This window comes from Ceratotherium simum, chromosome 22, assembly GCF_057802395.1.
Source record: "Ceratotherium simum simum isolate JZ-2026a chromosome 22, ASM5780239v1, whole genome shotgun sequence".
NCBI classification, from domain to species: domain Eukaryota; kingdom Metazoa; phylum Chordata; class Mammalia; order Perissodactyla; family Rhinocerotidae; genus Ceratotherium; species Ceratotherium simum.
The window spans coordinates 26288122-26312745 of record NC_141921.1 but is presented as its reverse complement, the minus strand read 5'-3'; the positions used below and the strand labels follow the sequence as shown (position 1 = coordinate 26312745).

Genomic DNA, 24624 nt, shown 5'->3' with positions numbered 1-24624 from the left:
ACAGTTGAGTACCAGCTGGGCTCGCACTGAGCCCCTCTCCCTTCTCCTTCTGGACCCCCAGAGGGAGGCTGAGCCAGGGCCAGCTAGAGAGGGATAGGAGGGGAGGCCCCGAGCCAACATGTGTTTTGGGGGCCAGTGCTGGGCTGAGTTACCCTGACCCAGCCCTTCCCCTCCTCTAGGCCTCCCAGATGACATGGGAAACCTTCAAACAGAGCAGGCCTGAGTCCTCGAGGGGTGTGCAAAGCCGGGATCAGCAACCAACGTCCAGATTCTGCCTGTCCCCATTCCACCCTGGATCCCAATACACTGCCCAGCTCACAGGGCACGAGGCTTCCTTCCACACAGCCCTGGCTTGGCCAGGATGGGGGCGGGAGCCAAGCCCAGCTCTGAGGACAGGCAGGGAGGGAGTGTGAAGCTGCACAAAGACCCCCTTGTCTTTAACCAGGAAGCTGCCAAGCCAACCTCTAGGCAACACCCCTCCCAGCCCCCGCCCACCCCACCCTGCACAGCCTCTATTCACTCACATTGCTCTCCTGGGCTCCATGGACACAAGGTGGGCACTGAAAGGGAAGAACGGGCCGGGAGGTCAGTTCTGAGAGCCCGGGACCAGCCCTCTCCACCCCATCCCCCCACCACACACACCAAGCACACAGAACATCACATGTGCCCTGGGTGGTGTCTGAGGGAGCATGAAGATAGGAATTCTATCAAACAAGCCTTGCCTCTCAACTCCCACCAACCCCAAGCCAAGCCATTTCTCAGATAAGGAAACTGAAGCCCAGAGAGGAATAGCAGTGGGCTCTGGGTCACACAGCATGTCGGGGCAGAGAAAGGCCCAGAATCCAAGGTCCCATGGCTGAGGTCTGGGCTCTCCCCATAATGCCCATGGCCATTTGCTGCCAACTCAGCAAGTGTGTCCAGGGCTAAACCCTTCCTCCCAAGGAGACACAGCAAGCAGACAGGGCCCAGCATCGGGCCCCCCCAAGGAATGCTGGGAGCTGTGTAGTCACCCTGCACCCCCAGGCCCAGGCTCCAGCACCCCAAAGCCTTGGCCAAAGGGTTCATGCTGGCATCTCCTCAACCAAGCCCTCTTTGCCAGTCTAGATGGGAGGCTTACCTCATCAGCTGCTGTCTCCTGATGGACCTGGGAAAAGGGAGGGTATGGGAATGGGCAGGGAACAGAGCAGGGAAGCCCTGCTTCCAACACCCCTACCCAGGAGTGGGTGCCCTCGATAGTGCCAGGCGCTGTGTCTGTCTCACACCCACTCATCCTTCCTTCTCAGAGCTGGCGCCTACATATGCTAAGCTCTGTCCAGGAGTAGGGCAGGTGGGCAGAGCAAGGGAGTAGAGTCTCTTACTCAAGGGGTTGACAGAGGGCATGGAGGGCAGACCGAGGGCAGCGTGGACTCCTCCACCCACCACCATCTCTACCTTTGTTCCCCTTTCTGCCTTCTGGCTGATGCTTCCGGTCAGCTGGGCATCCACCTGGGCAGACAGAGTAAAGGGAACTCCTGAGGAGGGGGCAGTTCAAGGGCCCATGCTGGAAAGGGGCAGCCTGGCAGGGGTGTGGACCCCAGGTATCCGCAGCCTAACGTCTGGCACCTCCCAGGGCATCAAGAGCCTGCTCAGGCCCCTGGCACCCCCACCTACCCTCTCCTTTTCCCCCCACCCACGTGATGTCGGAGAAAACAAGACCATGAATCAATGGGATCCTGTGTTCCTGCAGCCAGAGGCTGGGCAGGACGCCCGGGTGGGCAGGGAGACTGCCTAGAAAGGGGGCGGGGCTGAGGGAGGAACTGGGCCTCCCTGCGACCCCTAAAGAACCTGAGAGCGAGCAGGGCAGCTGGTCATGGTGTTGGGCGGAGAACCAGCCTGGCACTGGCCAGGGCTGGGCCCAGGAGAGCAAGCAAGCCCCGAGGGAGACAGTGTGGCCTGGCCTCTGATCCCAGGTATCCTGACCCTGGAGAAACTGCCTTTGGGTGCACACCTGGTCGTGCCCTCACCAGAAGGGTCTGGGGTGTCATCAGTGAGGGTCTGGGTTGTGCCAGAGCTAGATGGGCACAACTCTCAATGCCAACAGGCAGACGGGCACAGGGTCACTCAGTGGGCTGCCTGCCTCCCTGAGTCCTCTAGGAATGGTACACAAACAGGCGGGGCTTCCAGTGCCCTCCCTTCCCCAGGCACAGCTGACCCTGGTGGCAGACCTCAGTCAGGTCAGAAAGTCGTACATTCACCTGCGCCTGCCCGTGCCCGTGTCTACCTGCCCTGCCCACCCACCTTGCTGTTCTGAGGCTCCTCCAGGCAGAAGCAGCGGGTGTAGACCTTGCCCTCCGTCTGTGGACTGATCTCGATGAGCTCGTTGTTCTGGGTGTCCCGGCGAGCCTTGGAGGTCTCTGGGGGACACTGCCCAGTGTAGGGGAAGGGCTGGGGTCAGTACAGAAGGTAGACCCCCTCCTCACCGACTCATCTTAAGATCTCTAGGCATCCCCCTCCTGGGCCCCCATCTCCAACACACTGCGCCCCTAGGCAATGTCCCAAACCCTCCCAGCTGTGCTGGGGCCAGGCCACTCACCCCTCCCGGCAAAATCTCACAGCAGCCCTCCTCCAGCACAAGCTCCGGGTCACAGTAGATGTGCGCCTGCTGAAGGTCAAACTGCAGCGGACACACAAGTCAGTTTCAGTTCATTTTATCAAATAGCAACGTGTCCTGAGATGGCTCCGCCCCTCAGAGGGTTTCCAGTCTGGCCTGGGAGACCATCAAGAATGTAGCTGTCACCAAAAGTGAAACAAAACTGCACATGCAGGAAAGAGGGAGAGGAGGAAGAGGAAGGAATGTTCGCTTTGGCCCAGAGGAACAGGGAGGAGGAGGTTCCATTCAAGTTGGGCCTTGAAGGAGCAGTAGATATTCAGCAGATAGGTAAGCAAGGAAAAGCATTCCAGGTGGAGGAAACAGCATATGCAAAGGCACGGAGGTGTGAAAGTACCAGGTGAGACAGATGACTGGGATGGAATCAACCAGAGCAGAGCTGCAGAGAGAGATGTAAGGGAAGATGATGCTGCAGACATTTATAGGGACCAGATCGTAAAGGGCCCTGAATGCCAGGTTAATATATTTAGGCTCCACCTGGAGGGCAATGGGGCACCATGAGAGGATTCTGAGCCAGGGAAGGACCTGGTCAGATACAGATTCCGGGGAGCTCGCTCAGGCTCCCAGAGGAGGGAGCAGAGTCCAGACCCCGACCTCGCACTCACCAAGACGGGTTTGCCCTGCTCGGCATCCAAGCCCAGAAAGACATGGCCCACAGGCCGCACGGGTCGCCGGGGCCCCAGAGGCCGGGAGGAGGCTGAGGTGCAGTCTACATGCACAGAGGCCACACGCTCAGCCACGCTCAGCACCAGCTTGTGCCAACGCAGGTCGAAGAGCTGGGCCACTGGGAAGATGCAGGACACAAAGTCGCCATCTTGGCCCCGGGCCCGGAGCTCCAGGCTCCGCTCTTGGCTATTGACTTCCAGGGAAATCTGTGTGGAATTGGGAAAGGAACGGGACAGAGAATCAGAGCCCCAGAGTCACAGCATGGCAAAGTGGAGGGCCCTCAAGGCCCTTCACAGGAGGGGAAACCGAGGCCCAGAAAGGGAAGAAAGCTGACTGGGGTCACGGAGCGGTACCTCCTGAAGGAACGGGATGGGTGCTGGTGGAATAGGGGTGGCCTCAAGGGTGGGCACGGGACAGAGCAGGGAGGCCCCAGAAATCACAGGCTGGGGTAGCAGTTGGGCTGGACGGGTACCGCTCCACACCCCAAGAGCAGTGGGGGTGGCGGGGGGGCTCACCTGTGGGTACCCATCTCCATCCGTCACTTGAAACAAATACCACGTGTTCTGGGGGGTGTGTTTCTTCAGCAGTAGCGTCAGCACCAGGACAAACTCCTCGGGGAGGCCCCGAGGGAACACTCGTCTGGGGGTAGAGCAGGGAGGGAGCCCTGAGGCTCAGGTGAGAGCCCACCTGCTGCCCACCCTGGGCCCTCAGGACTGTTGAACCCACACAAGACACGTGCAGGCCCACACCTCCAGCCCAACACACATACACACATCCACTCATTCTGCAGATATTCATTAAGTGCATTCTAGGCACCGGTGTGGGCCTGACTGCTGGGGATAAGGTGGGGAAAACACAGAGAAGGGGAGCCCTCACGGAGCCTTCAAGTCTGACAGGGGCGGGGGGTAAGACCATAAACAAAGAAGCCCCAGAATGACTATTTCCCTATCTCATTACAATTGTGGTAATCGTGCTTCAGGGACTCCAGGATGCCCTGGGGATAGTAACTGGGCCTGGGGTAGGAGGAGAGATATTGAAAAAGACGAAGAGGGTTCAGCACAACCAGAGCAGCAGGAAAGCAAGAGGAATTGGGGAGATGAGGCTGGAGAGGTAAGCGGGGGCTAGGCCACCCAGGACTTGTAGGATTTTGGACTTTACACGTTGGCATGTGTGTGTGCACACACACGACTCTTGCCAGGTTCCCACCCCCATCCTGGGGTCCTCATGGTGCCTGTAGGATGCAGACCTGTCCCCACCCACTGCTAGCTAGAGACAGGGCAGGGACAGAGGGTGGGTCTGCCGGGCACCTCCTCTCTGCCCACCCTGAAAGTCCCAGGAGTGGAGACCAGGTTGACTCCCGGATAAAATGACCCACTGGGACCCTGGGTTTAGGCCCCACTTCCAGAGTTGCTGGGGAGTGTCACCCCAGGGCCTTTACCGTGTGGGCTGGGTGAGGGGGGCCGCCCCCAGTCGCAGGATGAGAGGCCCCCTGGGGTTGCGGATCTTCTTGATGGCAGATGTCTTCGTGAGGCTGAGTCGGTGGATGAGGTTGAAGCCTTGGGGGAGACACCAGACGGAGCACTCAGCCGGGCAGGTGAGGCGGGGTACAGGCCACTCCAGGAAAACGGTGGAGGGGGACAGCGGGACGAGAGGGGCACTCACCAGTCACGTTGGTCGACACGTCGCTTCTGTGTTCCAACTTGAGTCCTTCTTGCTGTGAGGGTGGGCACTGCTCACCTGGAAGAGAAGTGGCAGTGGGGCCCTCGGTGGGCTCAGGCTGAGGCGGCCACACAGCAGGGCTCTTGGGAAACCCGGGAAGGAGCAAGTTTATAGTCCCCATTCTGGACCTTTAGTCAGGCCCTGCCTTGGGGCTGCTTTCACCTCTTGCCTTCTGACCCTGGCCACGCTGGCAGCCAGGAGGACACCCAGTATACAGATGGGAAGACTGAGGCAGAGACTGAGGCCTGGCCCAAGGCTACTAAGTGAGTTCACAGCAGAGCAGGACCAGAACGCCTAGAACCCAAGTCCCCCAAGGCCCCAAGTCAGGGGCCAGGCCAGCAAGAGCTCAGATGGGGTGAGGAGCTATGTATATACACGTGGTCCCTCTATGATATACACCCAAGCAGGGGGCAGAGGAGAACGTTAGGGGTAAGGAAACATCAGGTTCACGCACACTTGTGTTACATACAAGTGCGTGCATATGTCTGCACATATGTGAGTTGTGGATACTCATGCCACCAGGGATGCCATATTCTCAACAATGGGTAGGGTTCCACTTCCTGCGTCCAAAGCAGACAAGCAGGCCAGACACAAGTCTGAGTCAACAGACTGACTTTTCACCTGGATAACCACTTGTGAAACAGTGAGAAGAGACTGAGGGCCTGAGGAGACCACAAGCTCAAGAGAACTCCCAGGGCCTTGGGGCTCTAGACAGGGTATATTAAGGGCGTAAAGGCTCCCGGAGAAGAGGATAGCTTAATTCAGGTCTCTAAAACCCTGAAGGGACAGATGGGCAGCCATGGGCCTACGTCCTCCCTAGGGCTGATTGAGCAGAAGTGTTGAGAGAGGTGTTACACCAGGAGAGATAGAGGCTAGGATCAAAAAGGCCTTCCCATCAATGCAGATGGGGTAGCTGGGACAAAAGAGTGAATACAGCTCCTAGAAGCGGGGCATTGGACTCCCTGGCTGCCTGACTGGAAGAAGCAATCCTGGATCCCTAGGCCCGGTGAACCTACTGGAATCTCCCTCCCCCAGGTCTGGCCAGAAAGACTATCACTGTCTTCAGCATCGGCAGCAGCAATGGGTGACTCACCCCTTGGCAATGGGCCCAGATTCCTTACAGATGTTGAAATTCTCTGTCCCATCCCCCAGGGACCCGGTGAGGGAGAGGAGAGCAAGGCACACGTGCACACATGCAGAAACTCATACGTACACACGCACCCCGCCGGCAGTCACATGACCCCGGGTGCATACACCTCTCGCATCTGCACCTTGGTTCTTCTGCCTCCTTCGGCTGGATCTGGGTTCTAGGAGTTCTGTTTCTGCTCGGCCAGGCGGCCGAGTCACCAAGCCCAGAGGGCACCCAGCAGGGCAGGGCAAGCTGCCCAGTCAACTTCCTCTGGCTTTGGGCCCTGGAAAGCTGCACCCTCTGTCCCATCCAGTGTCTGGGCCTCGAGGCGGGCCCTTTATCTGAGCTCCAGGGCTAGCCACGGAGGAGGAGGAGCACGTGGCCTGGAGGAAGGATTCTCTACCACGGAAAGGACTGGAGGGGCCTGTGCTCTTTCACGATGCAGCCTCCTTCTGCAGGGAGAGTTCACCGTCCGCTCCTCCTCACCCTACCGGCCCTACCAGCACTTGGTGCACAGGATGGGTGCACAGGATGGGTTTCTGGATTGGGGAGGGGGGCGGTTCTCTCACACACAGAGACACACAGGAATATGCACAGATGCAGAAAGTGACTCAGACACAAAAACAGAGAGGCCCAGAGACACACAAACATGCAGGCAGAAACACACACACACACTCTGCTCACCTCACACCAGCTGCGTGTGCAAACACCTCAGGCCACCCTAAGCCCAGCCCGCAGGCTCTCCTATCAATGCCCACCTGGCCCAGGCACATGATCACATATGTGCACAGGACCCCAGCACCTCAGGGAGCCAGTCATAGGCCTATGGCACCCTGATCCTCACGTGCCATCTCACCTGTATCTGCCCCATGGCTGCAGGTGGCCCAGAGACCAAGCAGCCACAGGCCAGGAGCCCAAGATGCCCACATCCTGGTCCAGAGAGATCAGCCACAGCTGCAGCACCTGAAAATCACAGAGACCAGGAAGGTGGATTCCTGAGCCCACACAGCACAATTCCACCCATGGGCAAGGAGCAGCCAGCCCATGGGGCCCAGGCGCTGGTACTGGGGAGGCAGGAGGCCTGGCCAGGTGTCAGTCCCTCTCAGAGGCCCAACCACAGGCCTCGGGCTAGGATTTGGGACGGAGCAATATTCAAAATATTTAACCACCGGTATGGCATGGACACCGACCAGCCAGAGCAGAATGCTGGCTGGAGCACTGAAACAGGGTCCAGGCGGCATCTGGATGTGCCAGTGGATAGTTGCTGGATTGAGGAGAGATCTAGAGGGTTCTAGAAGGCTGGGTCAATTGGGATAGTGAGGGGCCTTGAGGCATAGGTTCAATAGGGGCTATTTACCAAGACACAGAGAAGGATTTCAATATTTTATCAACCTGTGCACTGTACTGGTATATACTAGCCTGCTGCCCGGCTAGCTGCACCCAGCTCAGCCAGGTGGCCCTGCCAGGCACCCACAATGTCAGGGGCTGACAGCTGGGTTGAGTCTCCTGGCAGGCATCACAGGGCTGTGTGGGGGCCAAGAAAGCTTCCCCCAGGGGTACAGTGGGCGGGAAAGCAGGTTACCGGGGCTCAGGACCTTGTTGCCAACCTCCTCTGCTGATGGATGCTCGTCTTTTAGTTTTATTAAACCCTGAGGGATGGGCCCAGATAAATCAACGCGGACTCAGCAAGCGGCCAGCAGAGCCATACATCATCTGGTGTCCCCAGAGACAGGCAGCTTGCGTGCGCACACACAGTCATGCATGTGTCAGGATGACACACGCAGATACACAGACACATACACACACACACACTCCTGCCAGTGTGTGCACACAAACCTACCTGCACACAGGCATGCTCACAGAGACACGTATACACCGATATACCCAGACACACCAGCTTGCACATACACATGTGCACACAGCCAGCCTATGACCACCCCTCCAGTAGGCCTTCTTGTCGGGAAGTTCTTATGCAAGTCTGACCTCATTCCCTCCAGCTGTAATGGAACTCTATTTCCTCTCCCTCAGTCCTGGATAGGGAATGAGAGCAGGAAGGACCCCTCACCTCAATATATTTGGAGATAGGACCCCAATCTTCTTCTTCCTGGGGCAGAACTGTTCCCTCACCCTATTCGTCCCCCATTCTAGTGGTGTGCACATCCCATCTCTCAAACCCTATCCTGGCCTCCTCCTCCTGCTAGTCAATGGAAGGGCTGCCAGCTGTGGGAGGCACGTGAATGCATGTGGAGGCGTGAACATCCATGAGCTCCTGTCCCCTTCCCTCTCTTGATCTCTAGCCTCCACTCCCCACTGCCCCAGCCAGAGCAGGGGCCTACAGGGATAGAAGGAAAGGAGCTTCCAAGCAGCTGATCCCACCCCAATGCAAAGGCACAGATTTGGGCGCAGGGAGAGTCAGAACTGAGATGGAGTTGAGAGCTCATCCAGCTATAGAAAAGGCGACTGAGGTCCAGAGAGGGGATGCCACTTGCCCCAGGTCACACAGCAAGTCTGGGGCAGAACGGGCCCTCAGCCCAGAGCCCTGAGGCAGCCCACTTCACCCGCACTTACCGTGGCTGGGGATCCCCCCACCTCACTGAGTAATCCAGGCAGCCCCGGGGAGCCAGACAGGGGAAGCAGGGCCTAGCTCCTCGGGGCCCGCTGTGGGGGTTCTTGATCACTTCTGGCCTGCTGCGGCCCCCAGCTTCCCGGGCCCCGAGCTCTTGGGGCTGAATGCCGCCCCGCGCGCACTGCCTGGGACTGCCGGCCACTCCGGGTGGGAGAAGAGGGGGCGGTTCCAGGGGGCTGGGGACTCGCCAGGGCCGCTAATGGAACACAGCTGGACCCGCCCCGCCAGCGGCGGGAGGCAGGGAGGGAGGGAGGGCGGGGAGGGGGCTCCAGCGGCGGCGGCAGAGGCGGCCCGACGCACAGCCCAGCTCCTGGCCTGGCCGCGCTCCGGGCCCGCCCCTCCCGCTTCCCCCAGGTGAGCGAGCGGGCGCGGGAGCAGGGCGGGGCCCAGCGTGCCCGGAGCTGCCCTGCCAGGGGGCTCCAGCGGCGGGCGAGGGGCGGGGAGGCCGGCCCTTTAAGAGCCAGCCCTGGAGCTCGAAGGGCCTCCCTGTGCCACCCCCCCTCCCCTTCCCTGGCGGGGCCTCCTGAAGCCTGGGGGGGCGGGGAGACCCTCCTCCCCGGTTCCGTGGCACCCGTGACGTGGCTGCTGCCCAAGCCTCCTTGGTCAGCTTTTTCCAGTTTCTCAGCCTAACTTTCCCAGTTAGTCTGTTCCTCTGTCGGAACTGGGGGGAGGCCCCCCTACGGGGATGCTAAATTAACCCCTTCTGCCCTGGCCTTAGTCCTCCTTACTCCATGCGGTTAGACGGGCTCAAATCCCGGTCTCTTTGTGGCCTGGAACTTACTATTCAACTATGACTCCATTTTCTCATCTGTAACATGGGATAATGACCATATATACCTCACAGGGTTGTTGTGAGCATGAAACGAGTTCACGTCTGTAAAAGTGCTTACTACAAGGTCTGGCACAAAGGAGGAGCTCGATTATACTCACTGTTATCATTATTAATGTGAACGCTGGCGAGAGGTGGGGGTAGGGTGAGGGGGTGAGGCTGGGATTCAAGCTTATACACCAGTGATGGAGAGGGGTGGCTTTATATGCAGGATCCAAGGAAGTGAGAAGAATTGAAGTTGGATGAGGGATTGGACTTCTGAGGAGAAAGGAGCAGGTAATGTGTCCAGTTCTGTCCAGAGGCACGGGATGATCAAGGTGACCCTCCCAAGGGCGTCCTGCTGGAGGCAGCCAGTTTCTGGGCATGAAGGCTGAAGATCTCCAGAGAAGTAGGTTCAAGAGGCCATGAGTGGTAGGAATGGATGGGAGGGGGCGGGGCAACAACTGGATTGCCCTGATCTGGGGGGGCAGACTTCCTGTAGAAGCAACATGATGCAGCCATTGCCCTGTGGCCCCATCTAACCCTGGTGAGGGTGGGGGGCAGGCCTGAGATTTCTCGCCTTCAGAGCCAGAGGCTCTGAGTCAGCGGAAACCCCAGCCACGGCCACAGAGGCGCCCCACTGTGGTCCCTGCGTGGAGCCAGCCCAGATGTGGCTTCAACAGTGGTGGGGCCTGGGAAGCGCTGAGCTCAGCAGGCGGGAAGTGGAGGGGTGGGGCTTTCTGGGCGCTCTGGCCCCGGGGTGGGTAAGCACAGGCCGGGCCTGTCCATAGGGTGCTGCCCCAGTGGTGGGCGCTTGGGAAGGAATACGCCATATGTATGGGTCAGGCTCTGTGCTAAGAACTTCATATAGGCTAACGTCTTTAATCCTTACAACAACCCCAGGAGGGAGAAGTCTATTCTTATCCCCATTGTACAGATCGGGAAACCTGGAGCATAGAAACAACACAACTTGCCAAGAGCACGTGGTTAGTCAGTGGTGGAGCAGGGACCCACGCCCTGTTAGCCTGGGCTCACAGCACAAGCTCTTAATCACTGTGCCATCCAGGGCAACTCTTACCCTTCCCCCATTCGTACCCTAGACTCTCCCAGGCAGGAGGGGATGGCTGGACCCACAGCAGCCAGAGCTGGAGGGATCTGAGAAGAGGGAGTCCAGATACCATCCCACAACACCCCAAGGGTGCTCACAAGAACAGCCAAGCCTGGGGCACACCCTAGGCCTGGATCCACTATCATAGACACAGTCTAGAAATGTGCCTATGCGCCTTCCTCCCTCTGACACATATGTGCACACATCCAGCAGCATGCAGTCAGATATGCTCTCTCACGACATGTGTGTAGACTCCACATGTATATGTAGGCACTTGTGTTCACACAGACACATGGACACATATGATACGCCTCCATACAAACAGACACACAGAGACGTGTGTGAGCACAGATGAACCCGCAGAAATATGTCCCTGCACATACTAAAACACAGGTGCACAATTCTCAGAATGCATGTGTACAGCACTGCATGTACTTGGATATGCACACGCACAGACGTGTGTGTCCACCAACATACACATAGAAACACACAAGTGTCCACAGGCATAATGACCCATATATGCAAGCAGAGAAATGTGCAGACCTACAGCACATACACGTGTGCACACAGACACAGGTGGCCACATAGACTCGGCTCCCACAGAAACCCCCACTCAGATATGCACACACTGACACACATACACACATGCGGCAATGCTGACACATTTACATGCATTCAGCCCCAGAAAGCCCTGCACACCAGCAAGCAGGGTATCCCGTGGGGCTGGGCTCAGTGCCCTCACCCCAGATGGCATCGCACGAGGTAATCAACGCTGCTAATTGCCACCAGCTGCCCTGGAGCCTGCCTGCCACTGCCGGGTGGGGCTACCAAGGCCTCCTGGGCCTGGGGTAGTATGCCCAGATGTCGGCAGTTCCCAGGGCCCTGCCCACCCCACTGGCCCAGCTGGCCATTTGGGAATCCCCATCTGGCAGGGGCAGCCCCTGGGGCTGGGGGAAAGTGAAGAGCCAAGACAGGGCTCCGTCCCAGGACAGACTGAGAAGTCCCCATGCAACCAAGCAGAGGTGGTCTGAACCCCCCTACGCACATGCGCACACCTGGGCCCTGGCATATGTGCACACAGTTACACACACAGGCATATCACACATGGCCAAAACAGACCTCTTGATTATTTCCCACAGATCTGCTTCTCCCTGTCTTCCTCGTTCTAGTAAACGCCACCATAATTCATTCAGATGCTCAGGCCAGAAACCTAGGAGTGATCCTTGGCTCCTTCCTTTCCCCCGCATCCTGTTGATTGTACCCCCAAAACACAGCCCGCATCCACCCACTGCTCTTCACCCTCACCCAGGCCGCCATCCTCTTCTGTCTGGACTGTTGCAGGAGCCTCCCAACCCCCGACTTCCCACTCAGCAGCCAGCAAGACTTTTCCAAACCTGTATCCGTTGGTTTCTCTCTCCTGCTTCAATCTTCCCGTTTTCATTCCGCCTAGAAAAAAACACAAATCTTTCCCTTGGCCTTACCAAATCCTTCATGATCTAGCCTCTGCCTTCCTGTCCAGGTGCCTCACCCCAGAAGCTATGGCCCCACTGGCTTCCCTTCTCAGTCCTGAATTCGCCAAGTTGGTTTCCCCTCAGGGCTTTTGCACCAAGTCTTCCCTCTGGGAGGATGTGCCCCTGAGCTCTGCTACGCTGGCCCTTTGACATCCAGGTCTCACCTCATAAGTCACCTCCTCAGAGTGGCCTTCCCTGACCACCAGATCTAGAGGAGCCCCGAGTCACTCCCTATCACATGACTGTTGTAAATCTCTGCATAGCTCTGGGATTTGTTTGTATATTGTCTTTTTCTACTAAGAAGGAAGAGGCTCCATGAGGGGCCTGTCCACTGGTACTCACCACCCCACAGCTCAGCCTGGCACCCCACAGGCGCCCGCTGGTGAGTTAGTGGATGAATGCACACGAGCAATGTCCGAGCACTCAGACACAGACGTGCAACCACAGGAGGTATGGCACGCAAGCACACACATGAATGTACATGTGTGCAGAGAACACACACGCAGTTTCTGGGTCAGAGGAGAGACTGAGACCAGAGGACCAAAGTCTCTCTCTGCCTCTTTCGCTTTCTCTGTCCTGTCTCCTTATGACTCCAGCCCTCTCTCCCACTGTCCCTGTCATGTTTTCTCTGTCTTTGTGTCAAGTCTCTGGTTCTCAGGCTCTCTTTCCTCCCTCTCTATGACTCCGGCCCCCTCTTCAGCTCTCTCTCTCGCCTTTGTCTCTCTAACTCTCCTGTTACCCTTTGTTTTTGGATCTGCGTCTCTAACTCCACGTCTCTATCTCTCTGTGTCTCTGGTCTCTCTCTTTTTCTCACACTTTCTGTGTCTTTATATCCCTGTCTCCTGTCTCTCCTTATCTCGGAGCCTCCTTGTTCTCTGCTTCTCTTCACCCTGTCTCTGTCTCTATCTGCCTGTGTCTCTGCTTCTGGCTCTGTATCTCTGACTCTCTGACTCTGTCTCTCGTTCTCCATGCTTCCTGCTCCTTACCCTAAATCAGCCCTGCCACCACGTCTCCATGGCTGTCCATGTCCCTTTGGCAGGGACACCCATCTTTCACCTCTGGTGGCAGTTTTATGGTGCAAACAGGCAGGCTGGTGTTCCACTGTGCTGATGCCCACCTTCCCTGCAGGGCCATGGTGAGCTCCACACTGACACCCCTGGCCCTGGCAACATTTTTTTTTTTTTTGGTGAGGAAGATTGGCCCTGAGCTAACATCTGTTGCCAATCTTCCTCTTTTTGCTCAAGGAAGATTAGCCCTGAGCTGACATCTGTGCCAATCTTCCTCTTTTTTTGCTTGAGGAAGATTAGTTCTGAGCTAACATTTGTGCCTGTCTTCTTCTATTTTGTATGGGCATCGTCACCACAGCATAGCTGACGAGCAGTGTAGGTGCGCGCTCAGGATCTGAACCCGCAAACCCGGGCCACCGAAGCGGAGTGCATCGAACTTAACCACTATGCCACTGGGCCGGCCCCCCAGCAACATCTTTAGATGCCCAACCAGGGCATCTTACTTCAGTAGCTCATGGCACGAGGCACCTGCTTCACTTGACCGCCTGGAGCTTCTGGTGAGGTAAGCCCAGGCTCTGATGGGCACTGCTGTGGAGGTCGCAACGGCCAGGCAAGTGGACACTGAGGGCCCCAGCTTGTTGTTCCCCGGGCTCTGCCCACCTGTCCTGAGGGACCCGTGGAGAGGTGACAGGCACAAGAGCTCTGGATTCCCGTCCTACTCTACCCACTGTGCAACCCTGGGCCCCAGCCTCCTCACTGGACCATGAGGTAACCTGTAGGATCCCACATTGACCCACCTGGTGTGCTGAAGCACCTAAAAGCACCTCACCTGATTACTCTACCTCAGCAGTTCGCCACCAGGGCCATTTTGCTCCCCAGGGGACATTTGGCAATGTCTAGAGACATGTTTGGTTGTCACAACTTGTTGCGGGGGAACTACTGGCACCTGGAGGGTAGAGGCCAGGGATGCTGCTCAGCATCCTACCACGCACAGGACAGACCCTCACGACGTAGAATTATCCGGCCCCAGAGGTCAATAGTGTCGAGGTGGAGAAACCCTGCTCTTCCCCAAGGAGAAGATTCCGTTCCTCAGAGTTCCCACACTCTCTGACCTCCTTTCAACTCTTAATCATACTCTGACCAGGGGTGGGGCCGTTAGAGGGCACCAGAGTTTGATCCCAGCCTTGCCTCCAACAAGGGCAGCTAACATTTATTGAGCCCTTTGAAAGTGCTGGCCGGCAGTAGATGGGGGGGGGGGGGAGACGACGACGACGACTCACTTTAGTCTCACAACAACCACAGGAGGCCCAGGCGCTATTCCCATCCCCATTCTAAGCATGAGGAGGCAGGCAGAGAGAAGGTGAGTCATCAGCTCACCGTCACACAGCTGGTGAGGATGGAGCTAGATTTGAACTGGTCATTTTGGGGCAGACTCAGAGGGCAGAGTCCTCCCTGGGGAAGAGCCCACACAGCAGGAGCCTGGGCACGTCCTTTTCGCTCTCTGAGCCTCCGTTTTTTCATCTGTCAAATGGAATCTACTCTCTCATTTAACCTGGCGACAATTCTAGGAGGTAAGGCGCTGTTATCACCTCCATTTCACAGGCGAGAAAGGCAAGAATTCAAGATTTAAGTCTCAAGGTCATAGGACTCGGAAGCGGGAAGCAGAGATTTGAACTCAGCTCTGCCTGACCCCAGGGCCCATGATCTTTCTCAGGTCACCCGTAGCCCCACAAGTGCTATAAATAGCGCAGTAGAGCAGAAATTCTCAAGTTTGGAGGACTTAAACACAGGTTGTCAGGCCCCACCCCAAGAGTTTGTGATTCAGCAGTGTTTGCTCTTTGAGCAAGTTCCCAGGTGATGCTGATGCTGCTGGCCCAGGGACCACATCTGAGGACCCTACAGTTAGATGATGTTAGGTGGCCTGTACCTGGGTTCAAATCCTGGCTCTGGCTCTTGCTGGCTCTATAACTTGGGGTATCCTTTAACCTCTTCTGAAAAGCAGCAATATCTATCACTTAGGGGTTTCTGAAAGGATTAAAAGAGATGATGACAAACGGAGAGCCCCTCTCATGGTGCGGGCACCCAGTAAACGTTCATAAATGCTCGCCAGCACAATGATCCTCAATACAGGCAACTCCCACCCCTCCCCAGACAGACCGGAAGCTTCCAGAGGGCGAAGGACTAAAACTTCCTCTTCTCCTACCTACCGCCACCTCCCCAGGCCTGCACAGAGCAGGGCACAGAGATATCTCAGAATGAGCACAGGAGGGGCCGTGGGATATAGCCCCCATCTATCAAGGCATCCCAAAGGGCCCTTGCCCCACAGCACAGGGCCTCCTGGAGCGGGCCTGACGGTGGAGCACAGGCTGCCCTGGCCCCCAGCCTTCCTCCAGGCCCTGCCCCACATCCAGTGATCCCTGTAGGGGCAAGAGTTGGCCTCCCAAGGCCCTGGAGTGTTTGTATACCCTTACCCAAGTATCCCTTTGGCTAGCAACCAACTCAAGTCAGTCCTGCTGTGCTGTGTGACTATTAGTCAATCCCTAGGCCTCTCTGAGTCTTAGTTTTTTCACCTAAAAATCAAACAAGAACTCAGCATAGTGGTTAAGGGGGGTGGCTCCAGCCCTGGAATAACTGGGTTCAAACCACACCTCTACCACTTACTACCTGTGTGACTTTTGGCAAATCACTTCACCTCTTAGAGTGAGCTTCAGTTTCCTTGTTGGTAAAAGGGAATTGTCTACAGCTCACAAGGATGCTGGGAGGTTCCTTGAGATGACACATTTAAAGTGCTGAGCCTGGGTCCTGGAACTCAGTAGATGCCAGCAATTCCGCACACACGATGAGAGAGCATATCCTGACCACGGCAACACACACAACCCCCTGTGGCTTCCCTCCCCACCTTCCCCCTCGCATATTTAGCTTTGAGACCATCTTCACGTTCCTTCCCACTTTGGGGTGGGGAAGGCAATTGGGAACAGACTCCCAGAAGGGGCAGATCTGAGCAGAAGCTTGGGAGGGGGAGGGGGGTAATGGATTATCAGCCGTTGATGGGTTTGAGCGTCTCTGATTCCTGCTAGACACAGAAAGAGCTGCTTTTGCTGCCACTTTATCCCTAGAGCCTATGACAGAGACAGGCACTCTATAAATAATTGCTGCACGAATGAAAGGGGGGCCCAGCTCCCTTCCGAGGACAAACTCCCCTCCATGGAGGGTAAGCCAAGGAGTCTCCTAGGTGAGGTGTGGTGAGGAGGGGAGCATTCAGGAACTCCCAGATTCTTTGTATGCCAGAGCCTCAGACAGTTGGACTGCTAAATTCTTCGAATCCTGGAATCTCTGGGTGGAGAGAGGCCTTGGCTGCTGCCCAGCCCCGCCTCCTCCCAGTAGTTGGGGAGGGAGGGGGAGAAGGTCTGACAACCTGGCTGGAAAGGGAGGCTGAGGGAGTGGGCAGGGGAGGGGAAAGATCAGGGTAAAAACCCAACTTTTTCATGAAGGCAGAAAATAAAGATCAAAGAGGGTTTGGTCCTGGCTCTGCGACTTCTTGGCTTTGTTCTCTTAGGCAAATTCCTTCACCTCTCTGAGCCTTTAGTTTCCATATCTGTGAAATGGGGTGATCACAATAACACCTAACCACATGGAATTTTGGGGAGAATTAAATGAGACAATGCATGAATCTACATAGTAAACACTCAAAAATGTTCATTATTAACATTTTTTTATTATTTGGGAGGGCTAGTAATTCACCAGGGACTCTTGCCCTGCACCTCACACCCACATTCATCTCTGACAGTCCCCCCTGCTGCCCTTCACCATTTACATAGCTGATTTCATGTAGCTTTGAGAGGTCAATGACATTTCCAACAGATATATGACAGGTTTTTTTTTTCCACGAAGTGGCCTAAATAAATAATAGTAGAGATAAAACCAGCTGGAGTATTGTCAGCCTTGACCATTCAGAACAGGCCTGACACTGGTGTTGGGATGGTAGGGGAAAGGGGCCTGGGACTGGGACCAGCTTCAAGGGCAGGGTCTGCCTTGATGCATTATTTGGCTTGAGGATGGTCCTTGCCCTTTGGCAACAGGGGAAGGCTGAACCTGGGGACTCTGGGGCCCTTTCATTCCCCAAGTCTGAGGGTCTTAAACCTGTAATGACCCAAACATGCCCCCTCCTCAGAACAGGGAACAGGTTGAGGTGAGCCAGACCCGTGCAAAGCTCAGGATGCTGCCCCTTGTTCCCCGACTCAGGCCCAGAACACACCTTAGCGTTTACCAGGTGTTCCACATCCGCCCATGCCCCACACCACCTTAGCTGAGCCTCTCCAGGGAGGGGAGCTCACCACACCACACCCATTAATCCTTCTCTGTACATCCAGAAAGGGAGAAAAATAGGTGTCAGAGATGGTAACTAACTTGCTGAGCTGGAACTGAACCCAGGTGTATGTAACTCCCAATACGTCATGGCTGCTTTTTCAAAAATAATTTAAATCATCAGGTCAATCCTAAGTATCTATCATTATTCCTATTTTACAGGTGAATGGGTGTCATCCTCAAGCTGAGCACTTCACACACACAACAGGCCTTAAGAAATGGTTTGCTAAGAGGCAGAGCTGGGATTTGAATCCAGGGCTATTACAGCACACTCTGCTGTTGGATATGCCCCTTTCTCTCTTTGGGACTCAGTTTCCTCATCTGTAGAATGGGGGTGTTAGCTCCAGAACCTCTAAGATTCAAGTTGGGACTTTTTGCTGTTCCGAGCCCAGGTCCCCACCCAGAAGCCTAGAAAAGCCCCGTGGGCCTGGGCGGGAGAGAAGGGCAGGTGTCGACGTGACTGTCCCGCCAGGGGGAGGGGGTGGGGGGCGCCGCCGCCAGACGCACAAAAACAACTAAATAAATCAGGACCAGGCACTCCTAATCTTTCCCGGCTGTGGCTGCTACCGCTCACCCGGCCTGGACCATCGCCTGGCCGCTCCCCCGGGCTGGGACGGGGACATGGCAAGGACAAGAGCGCAGCCTCGGGCCAACAGAGTCGGAGTGATGCCCGGCCGTCAAGGCGGCCTCGGCTCCCGGGGATGCGGGGAGGCCCTCCCGGCAGGGTGACTCAGGCCTCCCAGACCCCTCCTGGGTGGGCATGTTCCTGCGCCTTGGTCTATTTTTAGAGCCGGCTCCAGGCCTGAGCGCAGGGGGGCAGGGAAGTAGGACCTCGTGGCGGCGCAGGCCAGCTCCTCCCGCTCGGGGCTCAGTCCCCTCCAGCTGTCTATCTAGAAAAGAATGGTAGCACGACGGGGGTGAGGCGCAGGCTCAGAGAGTGCGGCCCCCATCCCCCGCCCTCCCCGCGAGGCCTGGCAGTTTCAGGGAGCTGGGCGCGGCCTCGGGAGAAACGACCTCTGTCAAGCGGGGACAAGAGTCTCCGACGGTCGGTCTGGCTGGCTCTTGGACTGAGGGCCAGGGCAGGCGGAGCTGACGGGCGACTGAAGAAGGGACGAAGCTCGCAGGTTCGGGGATCCCGACCCCACCCCGCCGTTGGCCACGCCTCCAGCCCACTCTGACCACGCCCCCGGCCCCCTTGGGCCACACCCATGGCCAGGGGGCCTTCCCTGACTCCACCCTAGGCCCCGCCTCCTATCTGGCTCCGCCCAGCTCTGGCCAACCTTGCATCCTGTTCCCAAGATCCAGAGAGGCCTAGACGCCGGGCCTCTGACAGGCTGGAACTGGAGCTGGGCCTGCCTCTGGGGGCTGGGACAGAAGTGAGGGGAATGGCGGCCCCAGCGTGGGGCCAGGGAGAAGGAGAGTGTCGGGGGGCAACAATGGCGCCGATGACCCGGAGGCCTCTAGACTGAGGACGTATCTGTGGGAGCCGGCGGTCTTGGAGGTGGAGGTGGCTGTGGCAGCCCCGAGCACGGAAACACCTACGCGGGCGCCGAGTGACACACGGAGGCACCTGGGGCCCAGGTCTCTGGGCTGATGCCTCTGCTACTGGACCCTAGAGGCTGAGGCCACAGTCCTGGGGGGTGGAGGCAGCTGATGGCCCTAAATACCTGCATTCTCGTGAGGAGTTCAGGGACGTGGGGTTTGGGGAGGCCCTAATGGAGGCCCATCTCACTGGAGGTGAGGGCGGAGGATGGAAGGCGGAGGCGGTCTCCCAGCACCAGCCCTCCATCTAGTGGGAAGTCTGGGAATCGCGGGATGCAGAGGTGGGGTGGGGGGGAGGGGTCCATTGCACCCCGAATCCTTCCTCTGCCTGGATGTCCCTCTGGCGCCTGCACACCACCATTCTGCTCAGTCTGCTCCATCTCAGGGATTTGCCTCAGATAGTCATTCGAAGATCTGTCCTCCCCTCTTCCCCCAACTCCAAGTCCCGTCCCTTCTCTCTCATAATTGTCTGTGGATAATGCCCTCTTCTCTCCATCACAGCCACTGCCACAGGTCCAGGCAGCCACCATCCTTTGCCTGGATCCCTGCAGCTCTGCCAAAGACTCCCCCTGCCTCCAATTTTACCCTCTCCCCATCCATTCTTCTACAACTAGCCAACTAGTGTTTCTAAACCAGAAATCTGGTCGTGTCACTTCCTTGATTGAAATCTTTCAGTGGTTTCTCACGGTCAAGATGAACCCCAAACCTTGGCTGGGACTTACGAGGCTCTTCAGCCCCCAGCCCCGCCTCTTTCAGTCCTAGCTATTCTCACAGGGCAACTGTCGGTTCCGCACACACCCCTGTTGGCTCTCACCAACAGGGTGTGGTTTTCACACCTGCTGTTCCCTTTTCCTGGAACACTTTTCCTTGCTGTCTTCAGGGCTCAGACTGGCAAAAACTCCCCTCCTTTCCTGACCCCCTTGTCTGAGCTCCCACAGCTCCCAGTGCATCCCTGCCCCTCTCAGAGTGTCACTGCCTGGGTCTCTCATCATCTATCCACTCTGATGGAAGGATAGTTTATTGAGATGGTAATTGGTTTGCTCCCCCCCCCAGTTCCAAGCCGGCAGCTAAGCTCTCTGATTTTCCTAGCCTCCGGGAACTGTGCAGGGCTAAACACAAAAGCTGCTTGAAGTCTGATGGCTCATCCTGACTTTTGAAAAAGCTCACCTTCTGGAAGTGACTGTGCTGGCTGTTCCCAAGGGACAGGGAGAAGAGGGCAGCTGATGGGGGCAGAGAAAGGAGAGAGCAGCTAGCTGCAAAGGGGGCAGAAATGGGGGTCCTGTAAGAGTCCTGGACCTGTGTCCAGCAGCCCCTCCTCCAACAGGTGATGGGAGCTGTGGGGGATGGGTGGTGGTGCATCTGGGGAGGCTGGAGCCCAGGCACTGGGGTACTAGCCTCAATGCCCCGAACAGACAGAGGAACAGCTGAGTTGCCAAACTTCAAGGGACCACGTGGACTAGGGCAATGGGCATCTCTGTGTGACCAATCTAGACCAAAGACAGGAGGCACCTGCTCCATGCTTAGGCCCAGGTGGGACAGCGGGTTCTTGTACAAGCCTCTGGAGGAGGTGGCAGGGGGCCCCAGTGATGCCTCAGATTGAATTTTCTGCCAACGGGTAGGAAACGGCTTAGAGTGAGTCAGATTGGAGCTGATTAACAAGAATAGAGAAATGGGGTATTTCTTGAGTTTGCGTGCCAAGATTCCTACCTGCTGCACCTGTCTGCTGTATCCCCACCACAGGGCTGAGACTGCATGTGCCTCATTCAGAATTGAATCCTCAGGATCCACGTGGTGTCTGCCACATAGTGAGTGCTCACAATGTATTTGCTGAATTCACTTTTCCTCCGTAGCTACGGAGATCTGCCTAAAACCCAAGTCAGCTTCAGTGTTTCCCTGGCAGCCCTCAGAATAAAATCCAAACCCCTAGGATAGCTCACCGGCCCGCTGTGGTCAGAGCCTCCCTCCCCCGCGGCCTCATCTCTGCTGCCCATCCTCCCCACACTCTCCGCTCCAGCCCAACCACACGATTTGCAGTTCCCCAAACTTGCCAGGCTGTTTCGTGCCTCTGCGCCTTTGCTTACGTGGCACCCTCCGCCTGGAGTGCCCTTTCCCCTTTCTCTGCCTGCTGAGCTTTCAATTAGTCTTCACAGCTCACCTCGTGTTTCCTTCTTTAAGAAGTCTTCCCTGCCACCCTCCTCCCGGAGGCAGAGGAGACCCCTCCTGCTCTGGAGCCTGTTGTTCATGTCCATGTCTGTCTCCTTCTTCCCCAAGTGCCATTTCCTGGACTGTGGGCTTCTCTGGTGAGTCCCCAGGGCCCAGCATGGTGCCAGGTACACGTTAGGTTCTCCATAAATTCTCACTGTCCAGAAAGCATTAGCCCTGACCCTCCATGGACTCCTGATGTGACCTTAGCAACCTCCCCTCTCTGTGGGCCTCACTTTTCCTCTGTGCACAATGCCGGGAGTGGAACTCAGTGGTCTCTAAGGGCCCCTCTCTCAGTTGGGCTTGAAGAGTTGGCATGTAAAACACAATTCACCTGCATGCACTGCAGGCCAGCTAAGGGCAGAGCATGCTCAGACACGCAGCTGCACGTGTAGCACCCATGCCTGGCCACCTGGGAGCAAGCCCCTGCCGAAATAACTGCACAGGACACCCTCACACGAAAGAGTCTGTGGCCTTTGGATGTGGATGCTCTGTCCTCCCAACCCCCATCCCCGATCAGCCATTGGCCCTGACAGTGAAAAATTCAGGAGCAGCTGGAGCTGCCAGTCCAGCAGCAAGTTAACATGCAAGGAATGAGCCTCCTGCAATATGCATGCCCTGAGGCTGCTGGCCTGTGGGGCTCTCCCCTTCCCAGGCCGAGACGCAACACAGTCTGCCTGTGGCAGGGCACCAAGGGTCACACCTTTAGCTCTACCTGCTTCCTGGATACCCCCATCTTGATGTCCTATGGGAACCTTAAACTCCACATTCGTTCATTCATCCATTCTACAATATCTATTAAGTTCCTATCATGTCCCAGGTAATAGTATGTATGTCAGTGAATATCACCTTGTTCTGCCCTCAGAGGCTTACAGTCTAGTGGGGGAGACAGACCATAAAGAGGAAATAGGTGCTGTCATTTCAGATCGGGAGAAGAGGTACTATGGCAGGATTAGAGTGATGTGATAAAAAATGACTCAGAGGGGCAAAGGGTATGCAAGGAAAGCCTTTCTGAGGAGGTGGCATTAGAGCTCCAATCAAAAGATGAGGAGCCAGCAAAGCAGACAACTGGGGAAGAGCCTTTCAAGTAGATGGTAGAGCACATGCAAAGGCCCTGGGGTGGGAAAAACCATGAAAGGTGTTTTAGGAGCAGAAAGGAGGCCACGTGGCTGGAGCTCGGTCAGTGAGGAGAGAGTGGCAGGAGACTCAGTCAGAGCGGTGGGTGGGGACCAGATCAGGCCTGCCTCTTGGGCCACAGTGAGGAGCCTTAACTTTATTCTAAGAGCCATGGGAGGCCCTAGAAGGTTTTGGGCAGAGGAAGCAAAATCCATCTCTTTCCCCTGCTTCCCTCCTCTTTGGTATCCTTCTTCCAGACTGTGTCTTCCTCATCTTTACGTTGTCAGTGCCCAGCTCAAGGCCTGGCATGAGTTGGCATCAAGTAACGTTTAGTGAATAAATGAATGACCAAGTCAGGCTCTCCTGGGCCAAGGCTTGGCTGAGTGGTTCAGAGTGGGTCAGCCAGGCAGCTGAGGATGGGAGTCATCTGGGCCAGATTAAGACACTTAGATGCCCTACCCATTGAAAAGAGTCTGCTGTTCCCCATACATAATTCATAACAGAAATAATACTAATCCATGGAGCATAATACTTACATGTATGCTAAAATGAAAGCAACTTCTTTTTAGATTTTTCAGTTGCAAAATTTTGGATGAATTCACCAAAGCAGAATTTCTTTATGCTTATGCGTGTATACATGTTGCTGCCACCTTGCTGATGCCTCCAGCTGGACTGTCTGCCCACAGGGTCACCCAGTGCTAGAGGGCAGGCCTGGCCCAACTGTCCCCTCAGTGATGTGGTCTTGGCTCGTGGACTTAGGATAACGAGGAGCACCAAGGGTGCCATGGTGGCCAGCCCTAGCTGATAGCGAGCAGCCCCATAGTAGCACTGTTGGCAGCTTCTCAAAGCTGCATCAGATTTGGCAGCTGTTTAGTATGAGAACTCTGATAACACCCACCGGGCCACCAAAGCTTGCCCCTGCCCACCCCTCTGAAAACTGTACAAAGTGATCAAGGCCCTAAGAAACTTCTCAGAGGAGGAACCTAAGGCTCAGAGAGGTTATTTAACTTGCCCAAGGTCACTCAGCAAGCTGGGGGCGGAGCTGTGATTTGAGTACAAGCCTGGCCCCCAAAGCAGACTCCATTCCCTTCCTGAGGGTGGCTGGGCTGGGCGGGGAAGAATGCACAGCCCATCTGCCCATATCTGGATCCACAGAGCTGACAAGAACAAATGGTGGAGCTGGACCCAGCCCAGCCTTGAGGCGGGCCCTGCCCTCCCCCAAGCCTCTTTCGCTGCCCAGCTGGACTCTTAAGATCAACACTCCCCCAACCCCCTCTCTGGGGCCTAGAGATGGACCCTCGTCTCAAGGTCCCCATGTGGGTTCCATAGCATCACACAGGCACGGCGCTGAGCACCCGGCACAGCTCTCAGGCTCTGGTCTTAGGATTGCCTCTCGCTTCTCTCTCGCAGTGGCTACTTCACAGGATCTATCCTTCCCTCCGTCATTCAACCCCCCACCACACCTGCTCTGTGGATGGGCCTTGCAGGGAATTAGACTCAGTCCCTGCCCGCGAGGAAAGCTGACCTCCCCTCCCCACCTCACCGCCCTCTCTGGAGACTGGGCTTGGAAAACTCAAAGCAGATCAGTGATTCTTAGGGAGAATGGGAAGCTGAGTGGCTCAGGGCAACACCCCCACACACAGGCCAGTTTTCCCAAGCCAACCCCAGGCTGAGCTCTGCCTCCACTGGATGCCAGCATCCCCCTCCTCCGGTGGGTGGGAAGTGACAAATGAGCCTCAGGAAGTGGAGGGGGGCAGTCAGCGATCAATGGCATTAACATGGTGCCCAAATTAAATATTGACTTTCTTAGTTGACTCTAGGGATGCTTGGATTGACGGCTGGGGCTGTGCCTGCCACCGCAGGGGATGGGGACATACCAGCCTGGAGCAGGCCCAGTGGGGAGCTGAGGCCTGGGTGGAGAGCTCGTCCCTGCTCCTGCCTGGTCAGGAGGAGCAGGGGCAGGCGCTGCAGAGAGCCCAGGGCACTGTGTCTATATCTCCATCTTGTGCCCTGGCAGCTCCCTATGGAGTCCAGAGTTCCCTCCTCCCAGAAGGTCTTAGAGCTGAGGTTTTGTTGAGTGCTCCCCATCCCCCATCTCCCCTTCAGGAACTGTGGCTGGCCTGCAGCCCAACAAATGAGCAGAATCAATCTCTGTGATGATATCCATTACCAGGTCTC

The 24624-nt window shown here is 56.5% G+C and overlaps 1 protein-coding gene across 3 annotated transcripts in view; it reads right to left on the bottom strand.

Moving 5' to 3' along the window:
* Positions 1-9057, bottom strand: part of COL16A1 (collagen type XVI alpha 1 chain) — a 50284-nt gene extending 41227 nt beyond the window's left edge. For 2 of the 3 annotated variants that reach the window (XM_087446398.1, XM_087446399.1), the window contains exons 1-11: positions 8730-9056; positions 7018-7124; positions 4976-5050; positions 4752-4869; positions 3829-3952; positions 3253-3519; positions 2573-2653; positions 2278-2403; positions 1432-1485; positions 1118-1144; positions 525-560 (exon numbers count right to left, since the gene is read on the bottom strand). In XM_087446398.1, the coding sequence (XP_087302524.1) occupies positions 525-560; positions 1118-1144; positions 1432-1485; positions 2278-2403; positions 2573-2653; positions 3253-3519; positions 3829-3952; positions 4752-4869; positions 4976-5050; positions 7018-7090 (981 nt within the window). In that variant the 5' untranslated portion in view covers positions 7091-7124; positions 8730-9056. Of the gene's footprint in view, positions 1-524; positions 561-1117; positions 1145-1431; positions 1486-2277; positions 2404-2572; positions 2654-3252; positions 3520-3828; positions 3953-4751; positions 4870-4975; positions 5051-7017; positions 7125-8729 lie in introns of all 3 variants that reach the window. The other variant, XM_087446400.1, reaches the window with a different exon arrangement.
* Between the last annotated feature and the right edge of the window lie 15567 nt (positions 9058-24624).